Source organism: Chenopodium album, chromosome 10, assembly GCF_948465745.1.
Source record: "Chenopodium album chromosome 10, dcCheAlbu1.1, whole genome shotgun sequence".
Classification (NCBI taxonomy): Eukaryota; Viridiplantae; Streptophyta; class Magnoliopsida; order Caryophyllales; family Amaranthaceae; genus Chenopodium; species Chenopodium album.
Genome location: NC_137843.1, coordinates 59,407,769 through 59,431,617, shown reverse-complemented (window position 1 = coordinate 59,431,617; position 23,849 = coordinate 59,407,769). Strand labels below are relative to the sequence as shown.

The 23,849-nt window shown below is 35.4% G+C and overlaps 3 protein-coding genes across 4 annotated transcripts; all 3 read left to right on the top strand.

Annotated features, from left to right (window-relative positions):
* Window positions 1-1,438: 1,438 nt before the first annotated feature.
* LOC145564381 (G-type lectin S-receptor-like serine/threonine-protein kinase At5g24080) lies at window positions 1,439-5,527 on the top strand. The gene is made up of 5 exons (XM_081624698.1): window positions 1,439-1,710; window positions 2,510-3,873; window positions 4,066-4,246; window positions 4,456-4,909; window positions 5,008-5,527. The coding sequence occupies exons 1-5, from the start codon at window positions 1,439-1,441 to the stop codon at window positions 5,347-5,349; spliced, it is 2,613 nt and encodes an 870-aa protein (XP_081480824.1). The 3' UTR covers window positions 5,350-5,527.
* Window positions 5,528-6,277: 750 nt separating this feature from the next.
* LOC145562730 (uncharacterized) lies at window positions 6,278-14,743 on the top strand. 2 transcript variants are annotated; one of them, XM_081623104.1, is made up of 16 exons: window positions 6,278-6,406; window positions 7,559-7,952; window positions 8,057-8,179; window positions 8,733-8,874; window positions 9,349-9,599; window positions 10,958-11,016; window positions 11,281-11,375; window positions 11,898-11,983; window positions 12,152-12,236; window positions 12,310-12,372; window positions 12,736-12,811; window positions 12,887-12,995; window positions 13,360-13,472; window positions 13,554-13,612; window positions 14,115-14,223; window positions 14,437-14,743. In XM_081623104.1, exons 1-16 carry the CDS (start codon window positions 6,398-6,400, stop codon window positions 14,569-14,571), a joined length of 1,908 nt encoding a protein of 635 aa, XP_081479230.1. In that variant the 5' UTR covers window positions 6,278-6,397; the 3' UTR covers window positions 14,572-14,743. The 2 variants fall into 2 exon arrangements, with proteins under 2 accessions (XP_081479230.1, XP_081479229.1); XM_081623103.1 differs by having other exon boundaries at window positions 11,898-12,000; window positions 12,142-12,236.
* A 2,144-nt stretch (window positions 14,744-16,887) lies between these two features.
* On the top strand, window positions 16,888-21,117 carry LOC145565593 (uncharacterized). The gene is made up of 6 exons (XM_081625544.1): window positions 16,888-17,697; window positions 17,947-19,069; window positions 19,162-19,754; window positions 19,829-19,927; window positions 20,185-20,265; window positions 20,890-21,117. Exons 1-6 carry the CDS (start codon window positions 16,888-16,890, stop codon window positions 21,115-21,117), a joined length of 2,934 nt encoding a protein of 977 aa, XP_081481670.1.
* Window positions 21,118-23,849: the final 2,732 nt, after the last annotated feature.

Genomic DNA, 23,849 nt, shown 5'->3' with positions numbered 1-23,849 from the left:
AATCTAATTAATCCTCCATTGTCATAGTCAGATAGTCTACTATATACTATAGTGTAAGAGTATTACGTAATAATCAATATGATTCCATATAATTAATTTATAATTTTTGGTCGTTTTCTCTCTTCCTATAATTAGAATACGGATAAGACATAAGTATATGATTGAAGTACATTTTGTCAACTTATGACCCACACAAACAACCTAACTATGGAAAATTTTCTTACTATAATTGCATGACACTGCATTATTCACCTATAAATCTATAATTTTTTTTTTAAAAAATAAAGGCTTAGCTACTTCATTTCATATAACTATATAAGTACTTGCGTTCCCATTGCCAAAATGTGAAAAGTATTTTACTCCTTAGTCATCGATGGTTGAGGTAAATGTATACTTCCTTGGTTTTTATATAAAATTAAACACTAAGAATTATATTTCTGTATTATATTAGATTTTGAGTTATTGAATTATTAAATTTACTATTAAGAAATTTGAGATGTAGCCATTTTTATCAGTTATTCAAACAAGACATAAAAATTGCTATTGTGATATTCAAAACATATTGCACCATGAGTCCATGATCGACATTAAACAACTACATCATTATCGTCTCACAAACACATAAATAAAAACATAATTGTCAGCATTGTTAATTAAAACATAACTATTACTTCATTCTATTTCGATACAAATTAATTGAAAGATGAACAAACATGTACTTCAAAGTTTAAAACGCAGTGTACATAAAAATGTGTTAATTATACATTTTAATTAATCGATATTTCATTAAAAATTAACGTTATAGCATATTTACAACACATAAAGAGTATTTATATGTATGGTTATACACACTTCACTTTGATTCACTTTTGACATCATTACCAAATTCAAATTATGCGTAGTGTTAGTTTTTTCACGAATTGACATCTAAACCATAAGCTTTAATAATGTTGAATCTTGAACAAATTCAGAATCATTACATAGACTTTTTAAGCATTATTTCTCCTACCATGCAACAATAGTTTTGCATGGGCTGTTTAATAGCCTAAGTGTGAATACACCATTGACAAGAGGCTCAAAACTGTTTGAATTCAAGAAATTAAAACCTAGTATAAACCAGAAGAGACGTGCCTCAAACTTAATTTCAAACACCTATAAATCATCCATAATATATTCATTGAATTTACTCAAAATATTTTGCAAAACTATAGCAACTTCAACACGTGCCATAATCTCAAAGCTCCAAAGTTCAATTTTTAGATTTTGGACCGACCATATCCAGTTTTTAATCTATTTTATTTTATTTTTGAACTTTTTAGGGTTTTAGCTCACCCACTCTGTCCACGTGTTCAAAACCCAATTTCCCTCTTACTCATTTTTTGACAACTATATAAACCAAAGTTTCACAATGAAAATAAGTTCGTCATTTCATATAACAATGGCACCTAACACTAATAAGTTTCATATTTGTTCATATACTAAAACATTATGTTATATTGCATCAATTTTAGTACTTGGATTTTTTGGTTCAGTGACTAGCCAAATTAGGCCTGGTTCAAGCTTGGTAGCCAAGGAAAACAAAGCTTGGATCTCTGAGAATGGAACTTTTGCATTTGGGTTCACTCCTGTGTATACAAATGATCAATTGCAGCTTGGTATTTGGTATAATCAAGTTCCTGGAGAAAGAATTTTGGTTTGGTCTGCTAATAGGTAAGCTCCAATCCACCACATTGTACATTTTTAGCATGTCCGATTACTTATTTTTATATTTTTTTAATTACACACTAGTTGTAAATCATATATCATCTACATATCTGTTAATAACTAGCGGCATTGTAGAACTGTATGAATTTTGGTCATGACTTTCGAGTAAATTGTATTATCGTTATAATTAATAGACTCATACTTGTGTCATTTCTCGTACTAAATATGCTTGATATAAGCTTTAGAAACTTTGTGTTACATTTTATAGTTGTTTTTGTAAAATTTTATGTAGAGGAGGATTACACGATTTTAGGATTGATCTGGACTACTTTTCAATAATACATAAGCTTAACATAAGTCGTATATATGTATACAGATTTTTTTGTACGTATACATAAGTTTAACATAAGTCGTATATATATATGTATACAAATTTTTTTTATACGAGTAGATCCATGATAAAGAGTTTAAGACTAGCTACTTTCCAATGATCATATTTGTTTATGTCATTTTTTCTCTGTTCTTCTAAGTATTAAGTGTTATTGGTCAAAGATTGCACTAGGTACTAAACAAATTATTTTTACAGTTTGATGTATCTTAGCCAAAAGAACAAGAATTTTGATGAACATACTAGTTAAGTAAATTTAGTCAATGAAACATAAATCAAGATTAAAACCTAAAGCATTACATTTTTTTTCCTTAGTCATTTTACATCATCCTATTGCAGGGGATGATCATCACATGTACATTTTCCCTACTAATATGTCCTGAAACATCCCAATGATTTCCTTCTCTCTCAATCTAGAGACAATCTCGCCACCAAAAACGCGGTGCTTAACTTCGACAACATCGGAAACCTCGTCCTCCGCGACGGACGAACCACCTTATGGTCATCCAACACTTCAAGGGCAGGAGTTGAAGCAGCTGTAATGTCAGAAAGTGGCAACTTTATCCTGTATGATAAAGTTCAGGAACCTGTGTTTCAGACTTTTTCTTATCCTTCTGATACTTTATTACCTGGTCAACCTTTGAATGTATCAATGGAGCTTACATCATCTAAGAAGTCACCTTCTCATGGAGGTTACTACACTTTAAAAATGCTCCAACAACCAACTTCTCTTAGCCTAGCATTAAGTTATAACTTACCTGATGCACCTGACGACACACTGTCAAATTATTCGTATTGGGCCGGCCCTGATATATCGAATTCCACCGGTGATGTGGTGGCAATGCTAGACGAGAAGGGGAGTTTTGGGGTGGTGTATGGTCCAGGGTCATCTAATGGTGCAGTGTACGTGTACAAAAATGACCGCGACAGTGATGGATTATTGTACAATAAGTCATTGACACCATCGACACGTGCAACGTCTCTAAGGCGGTTAGTGCTAGAGGTAAACGGGAATTTGAGGTTGTATAGGTGGGATAACGACGTAAATGGGTCAAGCCAGTGGGTGTCTGAGTGGGCAGCCGTGACTAGCTCATGTGACATTGCCGGAATATGTGGGAATGGTGTGTGTGTCCTAGATAGGACTAAGACGAATTCGTCTTGCTCTTGCTTGCCTGGGACTGTAAGGGTAGGGGAGGATGATGATAGGTGTTTCGAGAACTCTACATTGACCGGGAAATGCAATGGGAGACACGAAAACCTTACTAAAGAGTTCAAGATAATCGCGGTCCAACAAACAAACTATCACTTCTCAGAAGAGTCTGTGATAGCTAATTATAGTGACATCCCTACAGTTTCAAAGTGTGGAGATGCTTGCTTAGAAAATTGTGAGTGTGTTGCTTCAGTGTATGGGTTGAATGAGGAAAAGCCTTATTGTTGGGTGTTAAGGAGGTTGGATTACGGAGGATTTCAAGACCCGAGCTCAACCCTTTTTGTTAAGGTCTTAGGAAATGAATCGGATTGGGGTGGATCTTCGAGAAAAGAAGGTGACACAAGAGGGGATGATAGAAGTGCACATGAGAAGGCTTTGGTCATTCCCATTGTTTTGAGTATGGGGGTGTTAATAGGGTTGTTATGTCTTTTGTTGTACTATAATGTTCATAGGAAGAGATTGTTGACGCGAGCAATGGAGAGCTCGTTGATCTTCTCAGGTGCTCCGATTAGTTTCAGCTACCGGGATTTGCAGCATTGTACTTCTAATTTTTCACAGCTATTAGGAAGAGGTATGGTTTCAAAAGATCAAAACTTTCCTTTGCATTAGCCTTAAAAACAGAGAACTCTGTTTTTCTTTGTTTTGTATGTATGTTTTTTTTTTTTTTTTTTTTTTTTTTTTGAATAGTGTTTTGTATGTATGTTAATTAAGCATTTTTAATATTATGATGTTAATGATTGGATTATGATATTATTTGTGACAGGGGGGTTTGGAACTGTATACAAAGGAAGCCTAGGAGATGGGACTTACATTGCAGTGAAGAAGCTTGACAAAATTTTGCCCCATGGAGAGCGCGAATTTATCACTGAAGTCAATACAATTGGCTCTATGCATCACATGAACTTGGTCCGTCTTTGTGGCTACTGCTCCGAGGGATCACGCAGGTATATAATATTTTGTGACATGACACACTTATGTGGTGCTACTTATACTCTTGAAATGCTGCTCGTTTATGTAGATAGTTATAGGTTTTTCATGTATGTTGAGTATAACTGAAATCAACCCAAAGCCAAATTTGAACTCAATTAGTAAGCACGAATTGCTAGCTCTATTTGTATATTGACTTTGATTGAAATTATGTGGTTATATGTAGGTTGTTGGTTTATGAATTCATGAAAAATGGATCATTGGACAAATGGATCTTTGCTCCAAACTATAATCGAGACAAAGTACTCGATTGGCCTACACGTTATAATGTAGCCTTAGGCACGGCTCAAGGGATAGCTTACTTCCACGAACAATGTAGGAACCGAATAATTCATTGTGACATCAAGCCAGAAAACATCTTATTAGATGAAAACTTCTGCCCTAAAGTTTCAGACTTTGGACTAGCTAAATTGATGGGAAGAGAACACTCACATGTTGTTACCATGGTTCGAGGTACACGAGGATACTTGGCTCCTGAATGGATAAGTAATCGCCCCATAACCGTTAAGGCAGATGTTTATAGCTATGGAATGCTATTATTAGAAATTATTGGAGGAAGGAGGAACCTTGACATGTCTTATGATGCTGAAGATTTCTTTTACCCTGGATGGGCTTTTACGGTATGCTATTTAGCACTTCATCTTTATTTCTTTGTTCAATATTTGTTTCTACATAACTACTCAAAGTTGAGTTTGTAAATAACAATTGATATTTTCAGGAGATGGTAAATGAACAAGCGGTCAAAGTCGTGGATAAGCGACTAGGAGTAGCCGTTGATGAGGAAGAAGTTACAAGGGCTCTCAAGATAGCATTTTGGTGTGTCCAAGATGAAGTATCAGTGAGACCTTCAATGGGAGAAGTTGTAAAAATGTTTGAAGGCACAATGGAAGTCAATATGCCTCCAATGCCACAAAACATTTTGGAGTTGATTGAAGAAGGATTAGATAATGTATACAAAGCTATGAAAAGAGAAAATGATGATCATACAAGTACTTTTACCATTAACACAAATCCTTCATCTCGCGCTACATGTAGTTATTCCACTGTGTCACCTCGATGATAAAAGCCAATTTTGTTGTATTAATTATCAAGTCAATATTAGAATTTTTTAGCGTAACACGGTTCCCATGAAATGTAGTACGGAGTAATTGTTAATTTTTCTACAAGATCTTTCTTGTTCAATATTTTTTCTCCCACTATGTCGTTACATTAATGAAAGTATTTTTTTTTTTAACTCCAAGACCGATCTTTAAAAATTTTATCAAATAAGTTAATTGATATCCATATTTTCAGACCGCATATACGGTTCATCAACTCCAGGAAAATAAATACTCCCTCCATTTTTAAGTACTTGCTCCAATTCTCATTTTCAGTCGTTTTTAAATACTTGCTCAATTTCCTTATTTGGAAAATTTTTACAATATTTAATTCAATTCTGTCAACTAATGGATCCAATATAAATCATATTTTATTAATTTTATATTATTTCTCCTCCAATTCTTTCAATTACTTATACTTTTTAGGGGGCGTTTGGTTCACAAAGTGGTATGGGGTTGGAATCAGGAATGGGGTTAAGGTGGTATCGGGTTGGAACTTGATACTTAATACCATGTGTTTGGTTTAATTCTGGAATGGAATATCTCACTATTCTCTCCTTTTATTTGATACCTAAGGGAATGGAATGAGTCAAACCCACCTCCCCCCCAAGGTTTCTAAACCCCATACCTCATGGGTTTGAGGTATGGGTTTGAAATTCATATTTTTGTCAACCAAACATATGATATGGGTTTTAGTCATTCTAAACCCATACCTCATACCTATATTTCGTGAACCAAACGCCCTCTTACTATTTTTTATTCTTTACCTATCCACTACTCCGAAACGAAGCACATATTTAAAAACAGAGGGAGTAATACAGCAAACCCGAATTTCTCATGAACAAGGGTAAAGTATAAATTACAAAATTCAATTATTTACATAATTAGCATCAAGAACTCTCGGCTTTACAGATTTCAGACACCTTCTCTTGCTCTCTCTCCTGAATAATTCAACTGCAAGATCAGCTGGATTCAATGTGCATTCAACTTCATCAATTTTTATCTTAATCTATGCTGAAGGTACTGTTCTACCCCAATTTCCTATTTCCCAATTTATAAACCCTAGATTTTCTCATACGGCAACCTTCAATCTTATTTCCATATGAATTATCTCTCAATTTCCAGTTATAATTGATTGTTTTAGTGCTTAATTCGCCGATGAATTTCAGCTAAATCTAGTTTGATTAGGAATTTGAGCACTAGTTCTTGATTCAACTTTGTCATTTTTATTTTATTTTGTCATATTTAAGTTGATTTTTAGGCTCCCATTTGTTATCTGGCGTGTTTATCAATTTGAACTGTGAAGTATTGGATTGAATAAAGTGGAAATTCTGCTTTTTTAGGTTTAATTTTGGGTAAATTTTATTTGGTATACCGAAGAGCAAATTCTGGGATAAGATGAGTCCTATAAGTGAATCAAAGTCACCCCATAAAATGTAGATAGTCTTATCCTAGAATTTTGCTCTGGAACGAAGTTACCGAAGCTTTATCTAGAAAAGTATTGATCATAAGTACTTCTGATTAAGGAGTCTGAGTCTTTTGTTGTATTTAGGGTTTCCTTTTTCAAGTAAGGATTCTGCACATTGAGTCTTCAACACCCCATCCTACCCAAAATGGATATTGATATATTGGGTATGATTTATGGCATCGTGTACGAAAAAAGTATTGAACGTTTGATGTAATGAAATAGAATGATAAAAATTTTGACTGCTGTGAAGAATTTTCGAGTGTCCTAGTGTTTGATTGTATGTAAAAATCCAAGGGAGAGATGTGTTTAGCTTGGAATTGATGAGGAGCTGGAGTAATTGAGAATGGCAGTGGTCACCTGGGACAAGTGATATTGTGTTCTTTCTTTCAGAAAAGCCAAATTGGTTGTCATACCAGAACAAGCTTTCTCTTTTATGAATACCATTATACTAATATTTTGTAACTTGTAGCCTTTTGTGTTTTGTGTTTCTTGAACATCTTTGTGACCTGAGTTACCCACTATTAAGTGTCTGCTTTCAAGTTCACATTCAAGTGACTTTTGGAATTAAAGTATTGATGCATTTATCCTCTGATATGAATATGTGTTTTAATTCTTTAAAAGTAATAATTTTACTTGGAATCATACTGCCATTTTCTTATGTGCAGTGAGCTGATTGTAATTTACTTTTTGTGTATGTATTTTAGGAGAAGATGGAAAATATGCATTATGCTGAGGAGCTAGTAAGAGAATTTCTTGTATTCAGAGGTTTCACTAGTACACTACAAGCTTTTGAGATGGAACTAAATATGGATGTTGGGAAAGGTTTTCAAGTGGACAAGATACTTGACTTGATTTTCTCAAAATATATACCTAAGTTTGAGCCTGAGAAATTGGTTGGCCTCCTTAGTTTCTTTAAGCAGTGTATTTCTTCCTCCGAGACAGTGTTTTATGCTACACTGTCCAAACTGGAGGCCTCTATTCTCCGCTATTATATAGTACATGCTGTTCGTTCAGGAAGGAATGACAAAGTCAAGGAGTTTTTTGATATGCTGGGTGATGACTTGCAGCAAAAAGGAGATGATTGGACTCCATGGTTTGGTGTGTTATCTTTTTCCATTAAGTTATTCTTAACCAACCTTTTTTTTTTTTTTTTCCAGATATTACCTTGTTCGAATACTGTCTGACCTTTGCTTCATATGCAGCTATGCCCTACCTAAAGAATCCTGCTTTAGATCCTCAGTTTCGCATTTATTTCTCAAAGGAATGGTTGGATGCTTTGCATCTTTCTCTAAGGAATTTTCTGAGCCAGATGTTTAGTGGAACTCATATCCTATGTTTTTTTCCTATCATTTCATGACTAGTACTATCTTATTAATATGGAAGTGACTAATACTGATGTTAGCTTGATGACTTGTGACTACTGCCTCATTGCTCTGCTCTTACATACAATTTGGCTCAGCTTTGAAACTGTTATTGCTGATGTATTTGACATGTGGTTGAAACTCAACTCAATGTGAACATTCAGAAAATGAACACACTAAATACACCCCTGTGCCAATTAACTTTTATCCTGGGAACGATCCCTGTTACCTTTTTGTTGACTTCTGGTGCTCTAGATATTTTTATTTTTAAAAAAAAATTAAAATTGAAAGAAGATATTTGAATTTTTTTTTAACAATGGTCTCAGCAAGTGTATATCATGGAACTGAATATTCTGGATCGAGAAGCTCTGCTCTCTGCCCTCGGCTTGGATTGTTTTTTTAATTTTTTATTTTTAAATGAAGAACTCTTATCAATATGTGTGTTCTTTTAATTACCAATTAAACTATACTTTAGTGACATAAAGGAGTATACTTGGTGTTTCCTTGACCTCTTCACGCATTCCTGCTTTAATGAAGATAAGCACTGAGAAGAACACTATCCACCGTCTCAGAAAAGACATTAAGCAGCTAAATTTGAAGTTATCGCAACTTCAGGCTGTCCTGGAAGAAAGGGAGGCTCAACTACATCAGCTTAGACGGTAGTCTATTGCATTATTGCTGTTTTTATACAATATTATTATTATATTTATACCCAATACCTCCAAAATGGAAGCTGTTCCTTAGATTCAAGTTGCTGCTTGTTTGTTGTTTGTTTGTACACTAGGAATTGTAGCTTTCTAGTTTCTTTATATGTTATTAAGTTGTAGCTGAAGTATGGACTTAGAGTTCATAAATTACAAAAGGATAAAGTCAGTTCAACCACAGTGAAATTGGCATTCATCTTTATCTAGATATCTGAGTATTGAACAGGAATACTTTGAAATGAATGGTCAAGTGATGTAGACAATGTTTTTTGCCTCACTATACTCCTACTACAATAGAATTGTTAGGAGATGACGATCTCAACTCCCTTGTTATGTAGCTTATGGGCTCTTTCCATAGGTGTTTGTCTCCCTTCCAACACTAAAAAAAGAGAAAAAAAAGTTCTTGACTTTGTTGTTTTTCTCGCATAGTGGTACTGTGTTAATGGGACAAGAAGATAACTCTGTGAAAAGTGCTTCTGTGGTTTCTGAAGAGGCAAGTCTATCCACTACATCTAAAAGTGAGCTTGAAACTGGATTCAAGAGCCATGAAGTGGTTGGATTTTCGGATTTGTCCAATACGACTGCCTACAATGCTGATCATGCCCCAAGTTCTTCTGGAAATCCACCAGTTAGCAGTGATCATAATGGAATCCATGTTTCCAAATATGGATTATATAGTGGTAATATTATCTTATCTTTGATACCTGATTATATATTCATTGGATTTACATATTGTGCAAAACAATGGTTTTTTTTTTTTATTTTTTTTTTATGTAAAAGTAAACTAATGAGTTGACCTATAGCAGAATTCTTATTGGAAATTCCTAAAACCCGGTAACACATGGAATTTGGAAAAAAAAAAATGTTATTTCTAAGGTTGAGCTAATGAGCTCTATATTATTGTAACAGGAAACTAACTACACAACAAGCCAATTTAGTTAAGCATTTGATCCTTATATGAAATTGTGAATCGAATAAGGCTTAAAAGTGACATTTGATTTTTTTTTTTATTTTTTTATTTACTATGCATTACTTCCTCAGTTCCTCCCCTCCTTTTTACTTTCATCATTTGGATTCTCATGCTTATCTATGCATAAGTTTGACCGTGAATATATTTGATTATATTTTAGTAAAATTATAAAAAGTTGATATTTTGAAATTATATATTGAGACAAGTTTGAAAAGATCTCACATGACTATAATCTTCCTTATGTATATGTCACAAAATATAGTTAAAAGACAATGTGTTAATACTTTTAAAGTCCTCCCTCCAAAAAAAAAAAAAAATTCCAAATGTTGCAAGTATTAAAGAACGGTGGAAGAATCTTTTTGCATTTGATATTTGGGCCCGCACTGTCCCAAGATTAAGATAAAATAATAATCACTGCATAGAGGAATGATTGACTTACTCATCAAAGTGCATAATAAATTATTAGTTATGAACTATGGAGTCCTGGTGACTATGAAATTGGAGAGAAAGAGAAGTACTAAGTATTAAATTTTTACTACTGCCCTCAAGTTAGAATCTCAGTGAGGAGAGTAGGGAAAAAAGGTCCATTATTTTCTTCCCAAAGAGCAGTGGCTTCAAGGCTCTTGATCTTATAGGTAGTTAGTAATATTTGCGTTTGCACTTTTTGGTTTTGTTTTCTGCTTTTATGATTGCTTCCGGATAAACTAGTAGGAGTATGACTTCTAGTTTTTTGAATGGGTAGTAGAGCTTGATGTATTAGTTTCTTCCTCCACCCCCTCCTCCCTAAGCAGGGTTTGTCATGTAAATTATATAAGTTCTGAGCCCATGTCAAGGATCCTGATACCAATTGCTCCTTGGGTTTTTAAAAAGGGAAAAAATAGCTATCTAGTTAAGGAGTAAGGAGATTGTAGATGTTGCCAAGTGAGCATCAGTTGCTGACTTTCTGATTTTGTGACATGAAAAAATGCCTTTGTTATTAATCATGTATATTGCATGACTTGCATGTACTTTTAGGCTATCTAAAGATTTTTCTTGTTGAATTACGTCTTGTTGATTGTGTTATGACAGAAAAGTCGGCTGTGGTCCTAGGTGAGGAAGAATTTTCAGAAGTAAAAGTGCAGTTCCAGGTAGAGCTTCATGTTTAAGTTATTTTTGGGAAATTTGCTATATGATGCACCAACTTTCACATGTCAGCAAACACTGGCACCTACTTCATTAGCTCCAATGAATATTAAGTTTAGTCATGAACTCATGATAATGCAGATAATCAACTATACGTTACTCTTCACTTTTTCGGAGGATGAAGATGCCATCTAACTTTGTTTTTTATTATCTTAATTTCATCATTGTTCTCTTAGCTCATATAAAATTCTGATGGCATTTGTTATAAGGAAACATTTCTGGGGCATACAAGTCCCATAAGTAGGTCCCGCTTTTCAGCATCTGGGGATAATATTGCAAGTGCTTCTACAGATGGGACAGTCAGGTATCTACTGTAGCTGTTCACGTTTAATTTTGAGCTCTTTCTTGTTTTTTGAAGAGAAGGGTGATAATTTTAAATGCATAATGCCAATTTCACTTAATTGTCTGAGCAGAGGTATTTTAAATTGTTTTCAATCTTTTAATGTGGGTTTGCAATATAAAGTTAAATAAGCTGCCTAATGATGTCTGGCTAATTACATGCTTACGTCATTGTATTATTTGGATGGAGCACTCTTTTTTCTTTGAAAGGGGAATTTTTATTTTGGTTCATGGGAAGCAAGATATTTATGGAGATGGGAGAGTATTTACTTGTATATTTATTTATTTATTTGTTGTTCCTTTAAATAGAAATGAAGGACCATGGTACTTTGGTAGTCACCTTCTTTAAAAGAACAGAGATTGGAGGGGCTTAATATTATATCTTTAATGGGGAATCAGTGAAATTTAATCGATTGTTTTATTATTCTGCTCTCTAAGATTCCTGTAGTGGAATACTGACGTTAGGTTTGGTGTGTTGGTGATAAAGGATTTGGACGTATGATTCATCCACGCCAGGATCTAGAAACGCCACCATATATTGTGGAGCGGAAATTCTGTCTCTTGACTGGGATTGTAAGTCTGATCGCTTGGTATGCTGCTTCTCTTCTATCCCTTTTAGGGGTGTGTGGGTGTACATTGCATTACTTTTCTCTAATCGACATTCAATGAAAAGTTTGCTTTCTTCAATTGATATTACCCTTTAATTATATCTCTTTTTGGCTTGACAAAAGCTTCTGATAGGCACTGCTGAGGGAGGCATCAAGGCATGGAATGTGGATGCAAAAAGAGTCGTTTGTGATCTCAGCACTGGTCAAACATTTCGAAGGTTGTTCCTGGACTAAGAACTTTTTGTAGTCCTTGTTGATTCATTGTGCTGATTGCTGTGGCCTACATAACAGGGTACTAGATATAAAATGCAGCCCTGTGGAACCCATTTTTGTTTCTGCAGCTGCATCTGAAGGGTATACATCTGCTTTTACTTTTTCCCATTCATTTTTAGTACAGTGATCCTTATTTGATTTTTTGTTCATCTTTCATTCTAGTTCATTTATGTTCCTTGAAAAGGAGGATAGCTTCTCGTTATAAAACTTTTACTCGGTCAAACTAAGGCATATTGTTCTTTTAGTTTTTGAAAATCAAGTATAGCTATTAAATATGAGCATTATTTTCTTATTTATTTGTCCAAACTCTTTATGGCCGAAAGAATCTAGATTCGGGCATCATAGATTGGTTGTGCTTCTCTATGTTTCTGAACTTTCTGTTCATTTTTTATAACTCAAGGATGACATGCAAGAGTCATTTGTTATTTTCTTTTTCATGAATAGGGATGAAACAACATATGCTAACACCATGGGATATGCTTCACTAACTGTTTGGAACATGAAGACATGGAAGCCTGTGGTATGTTGTGGTTTTCCAAAGTTTATTAACTTAATAATAAAGATCAATCTTTTGATGACATTTTACTCTGTGAAGACAGTCCTTCCGCTTGGTGAAGAGCCCCCAGCGATAACCTCTATGTGCTTCAATCACAATGGAAAGATTTTAGCTGCTGCTGCTGTTGATGGGATGATTCACATGTTTGGTATCCTTACACGTTTGCATGTCTCCTTTGGTGTGGTGATATATGTATATTTTGTTGGTTGCTCTGCATTACATATCAAAGTGAGAGTATCTGGATACTTGGTTTGTAGGATCATATCCTGCCAAGCCCTGCATTATCCATCCCATGGAGATTCAAAATTCTACATCGTGGACCTCTTATCTGTTCTCAAAGTAGAGAGATTGTTTTGATAGCCTTCTTTTTATTACCCCATTATAAAAATTCCAGATGCATGATTATGCTACTCAGGTTCTTGAATGCATGGAAATGTATTGATATTAATTTCAGGCTATACTCATATCTGTAGCCAGACATCTGAGTATTCTGAGTCCTTGACTAACATAAGACATGTCTGCGGGTCTGCAAATTACTGGATGGCCAGCTCACGATTGTCCCATCAGCTCCATTCTTTTCGGACATGATGAGACAAGTATATTTACTTTGGGATCGGATGGAAAAGTAAGTAGTTTAATCTTTTGTGCAACTTCAGCAATAATTTGGACTGTTGCTGAAAAGGAATCGGATATTTTATGGGTTCAGGTATTTGAATGGAGCTTACAAAATCAAGGTCGAGTTGTCTGGTCAGCAGATTGCAGCAGGTATTAGCATTCCTGTATAAAAAATATTGATGCCACGTGAATTTTTACACCATTTTGGCTAGTTGCATGTATCATTTTGTGTATAGATGCCTTTTTTGACACAATGACCTATGGCAAGGTGTTTATCATATGACTTCTTCATTCTTTGCTTTTCTTGCTGTGTGCTGCATCATTATAGAACTGGCCTGGATCAGGTTAAGCTGTAGAGGTACCTAATGTATCAATGTTACCTAACATTGTTAAATTTAATTTTGCAAATAGACTAAATACTTCAGATAACTACAGCTCCCACTCCTGGTGAGGTGGATTTTTGTTCCTTGTCTTAATGTCTTTGCTAATCTGAAACTTGTTTTTTAACTGTTGTTGTATGGATCTTCTTGCCAACTGTATATTTGACCCGTACTATGTGTTGTTATGAAGTACTTCTGTTAAAAATATCTATATAGACATCAAGAGATGCTAAAAATGAATTATTAGAATCACAAGTTTTCTCATTCTGTAGGTTCTGCAATCCTGATACCTCGAAACACTGCCGTCATGAAATGGCGCTGGACTGTACTGGAAAGAGACTGCTAGTGACCTCTGATTTAGTACGATCACCCATGTATCAGGTACAGTTCACCTCTGTTCCTGAACTAATACATCAATCTAGTACGTCTATTTCCATAATAAATTCATCAATGTCACTGGCCTAAATTTTTTTCCTTAACAAAGAATGCAAAATCTTTTTTTGATTCTAGACCACATATTACTAAAGAAGTAAAGATGATACTGGGCTGGCATTTTTTTCCTTTACATCTTATAGTTTGTTTTCTGTTTTCTAGGTTGGAAGTCTTGCAAACGGATCAAAAACTCTACCACACAGTGCTGCTGTGACAACTGTCGATTGGCATCCGACCCTACCTATATATCTTACTGGTTCTGGTGATAATTCAGTTCGTGTTACATCCATTTTGTAAGAAATCATATTTATGCCTAATTGGGCAATACTACAGGTTCTTATCTGTTCTCTAGTTACAGTCTAAAAGGTATGGAATTTGGCTTGGAAAATCTTATTTTTCTTGCTATAACTAGATGCATATTTGTAGGAACCTTTTTTTTTCTTTACTCAGCAAAGATGAATTTCCAGAACTTTTAGTGTACTGTTTTTGGATCTTGAAATCATTCAAGTAGTAAAATTAGAGGGAGACCCAGTCAATTTATCTTCGTGATAAACAAAAATCGTTTATCTAGTGACATTTTCGTAAATAAATCAACAAAACATCTCAATCAACTTGACATTGTCGTAAATAAATCAACATTTGTGGGACCCGTATTTAATAAAAGTTGTCGACTTATTTACCGAAATACCACTAGATAAATATTGTATTTTTTTTTTTTAGAAAAAAATACTTTTTTGTTTATCATGAAGATAAACTTGTATTTTCATGAGGGAGACCCACTTTATCACCCATCCGCTGTCATTCAACTATGCCTTTTAAACCAGATTTTAATTGTTACTTTCTCACTAGATACATTCCATGATAGTGTGAGAATGAATTTGTTGTGCTTATGTTTAAAAAGTGGTAGCGAAGAAAAATCATTTTAGAAAGATGGGTGCTGCAAAGATGCATATATTGAGATAAATACGTGGGAACATTTTAAGGATAGAATTAGGAATGACATAATTTGGAGGGTAGTTGGAGTTACCGATATTGAGGATAAGGAAGAATCAGTTGTGTTGGTTTGGGCTTTTGAGGTGATGACCAGAAGATACATCGGTAATTAATGTAAAGAGTTTAGATCACGGAGATTTTAGAAGAAGCCAATGAAGGCCAAAGATGACTTAGGGCCTGTTCTCTTACGTTGAAATTCAGTTCAGTTCAGTTCAGCTGAGTTAAGTTCAGTTCAGTTCAGCTCAGCTCCTAATTTCCTTCTCTTATAAAATATTCATTTCAGCTCAGCTCAGCTGAGTTCAGTTCAGTTCAGTTCAGCTGAGTTCAGTCAATGAGAACAGGCCCTTAGATTGAGGGAGTTCGAGTTGATATAAAGAAATAGGTTTACATAAGCATAGAACTACTTCATAGAAGTAAATGGAGGGAGATGATCTTTGTCAATGGCCTGCGTAGATAAAAGCTTCATGTTGCTAACCACATCCTTTTGCATATATTATGACATTGTATATTTAAAAAGTACTTCCGTTTTTTAATAGTTGCAACACACACTTTTTCACAATATTTAAGAAATGTGGGGTTTACATGATATAATACACTTTAAAATGAGGTGAGTGGTTATTAGGAGCGTAATTTAGTGGATCATTGCTTTAAATAAGGAAAATAATACATATTTTCCCGAAAATAACTTTCCATTTATAGTGTGTTGCAAGTACTGTGACATTTCCATTTTAAGAATGTGTTGCAAGTATTAAAAAACGGAGGAAGTATGTCATTTGTATATTTGTACAACTGTTATTAATATATCCTGCTAGAAACTAATGTCCAAATGACGCGTTGATTTTATTTTTATTTTTATTTCCTGTATTTCTTTGGACGAAATATCAAATGTCCACACTCTAATGCTGTTAGAGTGTTGGGTGTGTTAACTTTTTTTTTTTTTTTCGTGTCAATGTTAATATTGTATAAGCAGATGCTTTGAATTGAATGTCAGTAATGGGGTAGGGGGAAAATCTCATGAAACTGCATTTGTGCAATCTTCACTTCCGGTGTGGATAGACTTAATTAGTCCATGATTAATAATATATAATAGATATGCAGTTCCAATTGTAACCAAGATTTGAATTAGTCTAAAGGCATCGAAATCTGACTGGCCAAGACTTGAATTAGTCTAAAGCTATGTCACTTTGGCACCCTCATTTACCTCAAAAATTGTATCGTGGCGTATTGTGTTTTGTTTTTACTATGTCAATTAGATACTTTATTTTTAACTAAAAACTTTACTTTTTTCAACCAAATGGCCAAGTTTGACACTTGGACACCCATATACTTAATCCTTTGGACACCCATATACTTAATCCTTTTCTAGGTAACTTAGGTCTAATGGACGAAGGTTTGAATTAGTCTATAGCAATCAAAAATCTAATTTTCAAACATCGTGGGAATGACTTTATTCCTTGTCGTTTCTTTCATTTTCAAGGGGTGTGGACTATGCATCTTTTTCCTCAAGTATCATCATTCATCATTGTGATTAGAGTCAATGATTTCTCAGTATATATTCTACGAACACATTATTTTTGGGCTCAACAAATTTCAAACCCAAAATTCCTCTCCTTGGAAAAAATGTCAGTATTACATTTAATACGAGAAATACAGTTTCTCTTGGTTTTTCTAGTTGGGATTTTCTTCACAAAAACCCCCTCCTTTAGCTTCGAAATCAACACCAATAGGTGCATAGAGAAGGAAGGAGAGGCCATTCGCAACATTCACCCCACCTGTGCAAAATACTACAGTCACATTTACCATGACTGCTGTAATTGGCCTGGTGTTTATTGCAGCAACCTCACTGGTCATGTTAACCAACTTTTGTTGAGTGATTTCTTAACGTATTGTGAAGATGGTCTTTTGCCTCCTCTTCTAAGTCAAACTATCCATTTGGATCCTTCCTTGATTGCTCTTGAAGAGTTGATCCACCTAGAGATCTCCAACCTACTAGGTTCTTATGTAGTTCATGCCAACCTAAGCTTTATTGGCTCCTTTACTAAATTGAGACATCTTATTTTTACAAATTTTAATTTAAATAGAGGTATAGATATTCCTCATCAGGTTGGCAATCTTACAAAGTTGCATTATCTGGAAATATCTTATAGCAATATGTTTGCTAGAAGCCTTAACATGCTGTCTCATCTTACTTCACTATCTCACCTCATTTTACTGAATGTTGATCTCAGTGAAGCTACGGATTGGATTCGTGTTGTCAATAACCTCCCTTCCCTAGAGCACTTGGAGTTGAGTGAATGCTATCTTCCTGATGCTATTCTTCACCCTCATTCTATTATTAATTCCTCCAAGTCACTTGCTTTCCTTGATCTCTCTTATAATTTTCTCAAACCATCCTCGATATGGACTTGGATTTTCAACCATAGCTCTCTAGTTAGATTCTCCCTGTTTGAGAGCCTATCGAGTGATAGTAAAATTCCAAGTAGATTTAGGGAAATGACTTCTCTTTCACATCTCGATCTCTCTAATAATTATCTCGAAGGTGACCTTCCTAGTTCTATTAAGGGTCTTTGCAGGCTTTAAAAATTGGATCTATCTGGGAATAATCTCAAGGGAGATCTTTCGAGCATCTTTCAATCTTTATCCTGTTCAAACAAATCATTGATATTTCTCTCCTTGCAGAGTAACAACCTTACTGGTTCATTGCCAGATTTCACGAAGTTTCATTCCTTAACAGAGTTGAATCTGGCCTCAAACAGACTAAATGGTTCATTTCCCTTTACTTTTGAAAGACGTTCAAATCTTGTCACATTATATCTTCAAGAAAATCAACTTACAGGATATGTGCCTGATCTTTCCATATTTAGGTCACTGAGAGTCTTGCAACTTCAAAATAACCAATTAAATGGCACAATACATGCAGGTCTAGGGCAACTTTCAAGGCTTGAGCAGCTGGATATTTCCTCAAACTCATTGAAAGGTGAGATTAGTGTGAGTCACCTCTTGAATCTCTCTAGGTTGCGCAACTTAGATATGTCCTTTAACTCATTGTCTTTTAATGTTGGCTCTGATTGGGTGCCTCCATTTAGATTGGACACTATAGGACTTGCTTCTTGTAGGTTAGGATCTCACTTCCCAGAATGGCTTCAAACTCAAACAAATTATGTAAGCTTGGATATGTCACATGCTGGAATATCGGATACCATTCCTTTTTGGTTTTGGAATCTTTCTTCAAGAGCTACATTCATCAGCCTATCCCATAACAGACTTCGTGGTGAGCTAATCTATCCATCAACTAAAAACAGCACGGCTTCGTCGTTCTCTGCCATTGATTTGAGCTCTAACCTCCTTGAGGGTTCCTTAACACCGTTCTTTGGAGATTATGATTATCTTAATCTCTCTAGAAATAGTTTCTCTGGGTTAATATCTTTTATCTGCAAAAGTGCATGGATGTTAGGTCTTGACCTTTCACATAACCTCTTTTCTGGTAAGTTACCTGATTGTTGGTCTGAGTTTGGTTTTGAACTATCTGTCTTAGATTTGTCAAATAATAACTTGTCTGGGGAGCTTCCTAGTTCATTTGGTTCCTTAATCAGGTTAAACAGTTTGCATTTGAGAAATAACAAGTTCTCTGGGAAGATACCTTCGTTCTTTCGCAACTTAACCCAACTATTTTATTTAGACCTTGGTGACAACCTGTTTTCTGGAGAAATACCAAAGTGGATGGGGCATATGCTACCAAATTTGACAGTTCTTAGTCTTCGGAACAATTCCTTCTCTGGAAAAATACCTCTAGAACTTTGCCGTTTATCTTATATTTAAATTCTTGATCTGTCTACAAACAATATCTCTGGAGTGATTCCAAATTGTCTGTGCAGCTTTGCTACAATGACACAGGAACTGAGACCCCTGTAGATATTCGGGACATGAATGGTACTTTCTCATCCATCGGCCCATACAAAGACTACATCTCCCTTGTATTGAAAGGATTCATTTATGAGTATAAAAACCACCTGGAACTTGTAAAGAGCGTCGATCTTTCAAGTAACATGCTGGGAGGGATTATTCCTGCTGAAATTTCTTGTCTCACAGGATTGATTTCCTTGAACCTTTCAGGAAACAATCTCATTGGACCTATCACTGTAAAGATAGGTCAGATGAAGTCTCTAGAGTCCTTGGACTTGTCTAATAACCATCTTTCTAGCCAGATTCCTTCAACTCTTACAAATTTGAACTTCTTGGGAACTTTGAGCTTGGCAAATAACAACTTGTCCAGGAGGATTCCGACAGGAACTCAAATTCAAACCTTTGATGCTTCAGCGTTTGCAGGAAATCCTAGACTTTGCGGGGACCCACTTCCGAAGAAGTGCATTGAAGAGGGAGCCAAAGCAGATGAGAACAATAATCACGAGCCCAAATACAACGATGAAGATATATTTTTGGGGTTGTATATCAGCATTGCTCTTGGGTTTATCTCTGGTTTTTGGATGGTTTGTGGTTTCTTGATATTCAAGAGATCTTGGAGATATGCGTATTTTCGCTTATGGATTCATTTGTATGACAGGCTCTATGTGATCACTTCTCTGAAACTTGCTTCTATTCGAAGATGCTTCCAAGCTTGATTTCTATGGTTCTCTATCAGTTTAGTTTGCTGAATACAAAAGTAGCTTTTAAAGAATGAACTCTTATAAATGTCTAGCTTGTAACATGCTCAAATCAGAAGACAGATCAATAAAACTGGTTATCCTTTTTTTGCCTTTAAGCTCTTTTTTGCTAATGTTTTTCTCTGAGCAAGCACTTTCAGATAGTGTTTCTTGTAGAATGTATGCTCTGATAGTCTGATGCCTAAGTGCAACCATGTTGATCTAATCTATACTAGAGACCAGCATTTGAGTTGGTTCGGTTAAACCATTGTCATAGATAAGTCTTAGCTGTGAATTACTCTGTATGCGTCGTGCAAGTATTAGTGATGAACTTACTGTTTCTTTGAAGTCTCCAGTTGTGAGTAGTAGTGAACTTACTGTTTCTTGTCTTCCACTGTTAGATTGGTGGTGTTGAAATTTACCAAAGTTATGATTCACTCGTAAAAGTGAATGCTCCTACTCTCCTAGTATATTATAGATTGGTGGTGTTGAAATTTACCAGAGTTATGATTCACTCGTAAAAGTGAATGCTCCTACTCTCCTAGTGTAAGACCCCTATTGAGCCATGCGCGACATGGTGTGCCTGGACAAGGGCACATTACGGCTTGGCTATGGTGCTAGGCCTTGTATATAGTACTATACGACCCTATGGTGGGGTTAATAAGTAAATAAAGGCATATGGTTGCCTCTATATATTAGCTTGGTAAGCTAAGGTTTAGTGGATGGACGTTGGACCTAAGGGTTGGGCCCAATAGTCCATTATTGTGTTACTGTTATTGGCGTGTTCACTAGTATTACATGCATAAATCAATATAAATCTCTTTAGGGGGAGCAGTGCTACTCATGGCTTTGTGCGGCCATGGGTGCGTCATTGGCTAAGGCCATGATGTATGGTCCTAGCGTGGCGTGGGCTACATAGGCCTTAAGCACAAGGTTGGCTTGTTTACATAAGTGGGCTTAATGACTTGGGTTATGAGCGAAGGCTCGTGGCGAGCTTTTGCTGGTGCGTAGGGGTGCTTATGATGCGAGTCGAGCTCGAGTTCAGCTAAGCTCAACTCGAACTCGAAAGCACAAAACTGAAACTCGACTCGAACTCGAAACTCGCGAGCTTAAAAGAATGGAGCTCGAATCGAACTCGAAAACCTATTACTTAAACTCGACTCGAGCTCGAACTCGAATTGAACTCGAATTTTTTATTTTTGCAAAGTGAAGTAGTATAGTACTCTGTTGTCTATCATGTTATTCAAGAATCGATTATAGGTCTTTGGGTGACATAAAAGGCTACAGTGCTCTAAATTATACAACATTTACTACTCAAATTGTTAAGCATAACAAAACTAAATGTACTCATTCATTTTAAGCATATCACCTCCTTAATTAAACAAACTACATTAACCCACTGAAAACCCTAAGTTACTAACTTACTAATTGACTCACAAAATAGCAAAAATCAACTATATATACATCGAATCTACCAAGAGAAGGATTATTAAGAAACTTTTGTTACAAAAATAAAAATAAAAAATGAAATAAAGGGAAATTTACCTGCGTTAAGGAGGAGACAGAGACGCAGTGATCGAGAGTTGTGGCGATTTGATTGAATTATGCTTCTTTGTACTTTGTTTGATTGAATTACCAAGCTTGTAGACCTTTTAATCTACTATTTGATAGAATTTTAGTATAGAAAATAGAAGAGGAATGAGAACATGGAAGGAACTTAAGGAAGATGAAAATGACAGACTAGAAGATCCTAGAATATTCAATAGGAAATGAAAAGGCGTTTATATTTTTTGAGGAAAATGAAAGGAAAAGACCTTTTTTAGGTATTCCTTGAAATACAATGTTTTTTTTCAAGAAAAAAAAGAGTAGGTTTGGCCCATTATTCCTAATTATGAATATGAATATGAGTTTGGCCCAATATTAACAATTATTGGAATAATTGAATAAGAAAATTAAGTGAATTTTTTTTTATATATATATATTTTAAATATATAAATATAATAATCCATAGTGTATTATAAAAATCGAGTATCTCACGAGCTTTTCGAGTCGAGTAAGGAGTTGCTCGGCTCGACTCGTTAACATTTCGAGTCGAGCCCGAGCTCGAGTCGATCTCACTCTAGTCGAGGTTTGACCGAGTTTTGACCGAGTCGAGTCCGAGTAGCTTGCGAGTTGTCTCGCATCATAAGCACCCCTACTGGTGCGTCCCTAGCCTTGGGTGCGAAGCGACGTGTCGGTTGGGATATGATGCATAGCATCGGAGTGACGCGACGCTTGGGGAAGTGGCACTGCTCCGAAGAGATGCGACGCATGGGCTATGGCACGAGACACTAAAGCGACGCGATGCTTGGCCGTGATGCGGTGCAGTGAAGGGACGTGTTGCTTGGTCGTTGGCATGGTGCCAGCGAAGCAGCACATTGGGGCGATGCAACGCGAAGCGTTGTGTTGCTTGGTGCGGATTAGCACCAATGTGCGAAGTGGCATCTGGTGTGAAGAGGTATCTGAGCGAAGGGGTGCTTTGGGTAGAGGTGTCAGTTGGTGCGTGACGACGGTTAGTGAACCATTACATGGCCAATGGAGTCGACACTATGTTGAAGCGATGCAGCCCTTCACACTAGAGTACAATTTGTGGATAAAGGCAAAGCGAAGGGACACGAAGGATAATGGTGGTGATCCGTATTGTGAGTGGGTTAGGATTGCTGACTTGTATTAGATTACGGTTAATTGCATGAGTGCCACTTGGCATGCATGCGTGGGTAGTGTCTATTCGCATTGGAGGGGATTGTCCTCCTTTGCCTATAAATAGATGACCTTGGGTCTGTCCAAGGCATCCAGAAACTATCGTGTAAATATGTTATTATTGATATTAATAAAAAGTATGCTTTGTGTTATATTCTAAGTGTTCTATCGTGTTCATTATATTGAGCATTCTTATATAAAGTTAGTGTGTGAAGTTTGGCTGGTTAGTGAATCTAACGCCATCATAGTTAGCGAAAAATTAACTGTGACACCTAATATACTATAGAAGCTTGAATTTTCTGCTGAAAGTGGAATTAAATGACAGGTGCTTTTGTGTGGAAGATTCAGACTTTCCAAAGTTTGTAATACTGGATTATTCTACTTAAATTTGGAGTAGACAGCGACTGTTCTACATTCCACCCTACCAAAGAGTCAAATTCGACTTGCGTAAGGCGTAGCAAGTTTGCAACTAGAGTCAACACTCTGGGGTCTTTGTAGCTCCATATTTCTTCACTGCACATAAATACCTAACTATTTAACTAAAGTTGATTCTTTAGGGCATTGCCATTGTGGGTTGATTTTTTATTTTTTATTTTTTTTTCTCATTGTTCGCACAAAAGTTATTTTAAGTTTCACCATTTCTCGCTCTTTAATTTACCCCATCAAAACGTAGTACTCTCTCTGTTTCATTATTAAGGGCTCGTTTTCCATATTTTACGACTTTTAATATAAATGAAGTGTAAAAAACACGCGTACACTTGCAGTCATTGGGAATAATTATAAAAAGTACTCGTAGTTATTTAAGGGGGACAATAATGAAAAAAAATTATATGAACAATACGAAGTATATGTGGACACCAATTTTAAAGGGTATTTAAGAAAGTGTAGTCCGTATATTATAAGAGAAAATACAAGATTATCAATATGATAAACAAAATTTGTTTATCAAATGACAAAATTGTAAATAAATCAACAACTTTTTAGTAAATACGGGTCCCACTATTATTGATATATTTACGAAAATGTCATGATGACTGAGCATTTATGTTGTTTTATTTATTATTTTGTCATTTGATAAACAAATTTTGTTTATCAAATTGATTAACTTGGATTTTCTCACATTATAATGTTAAAAGTACTTTTATAAAAAAATAAAATAGAAGTATGTACTCGTACGTAATAATTTTATCTTTTTTTTTTGAA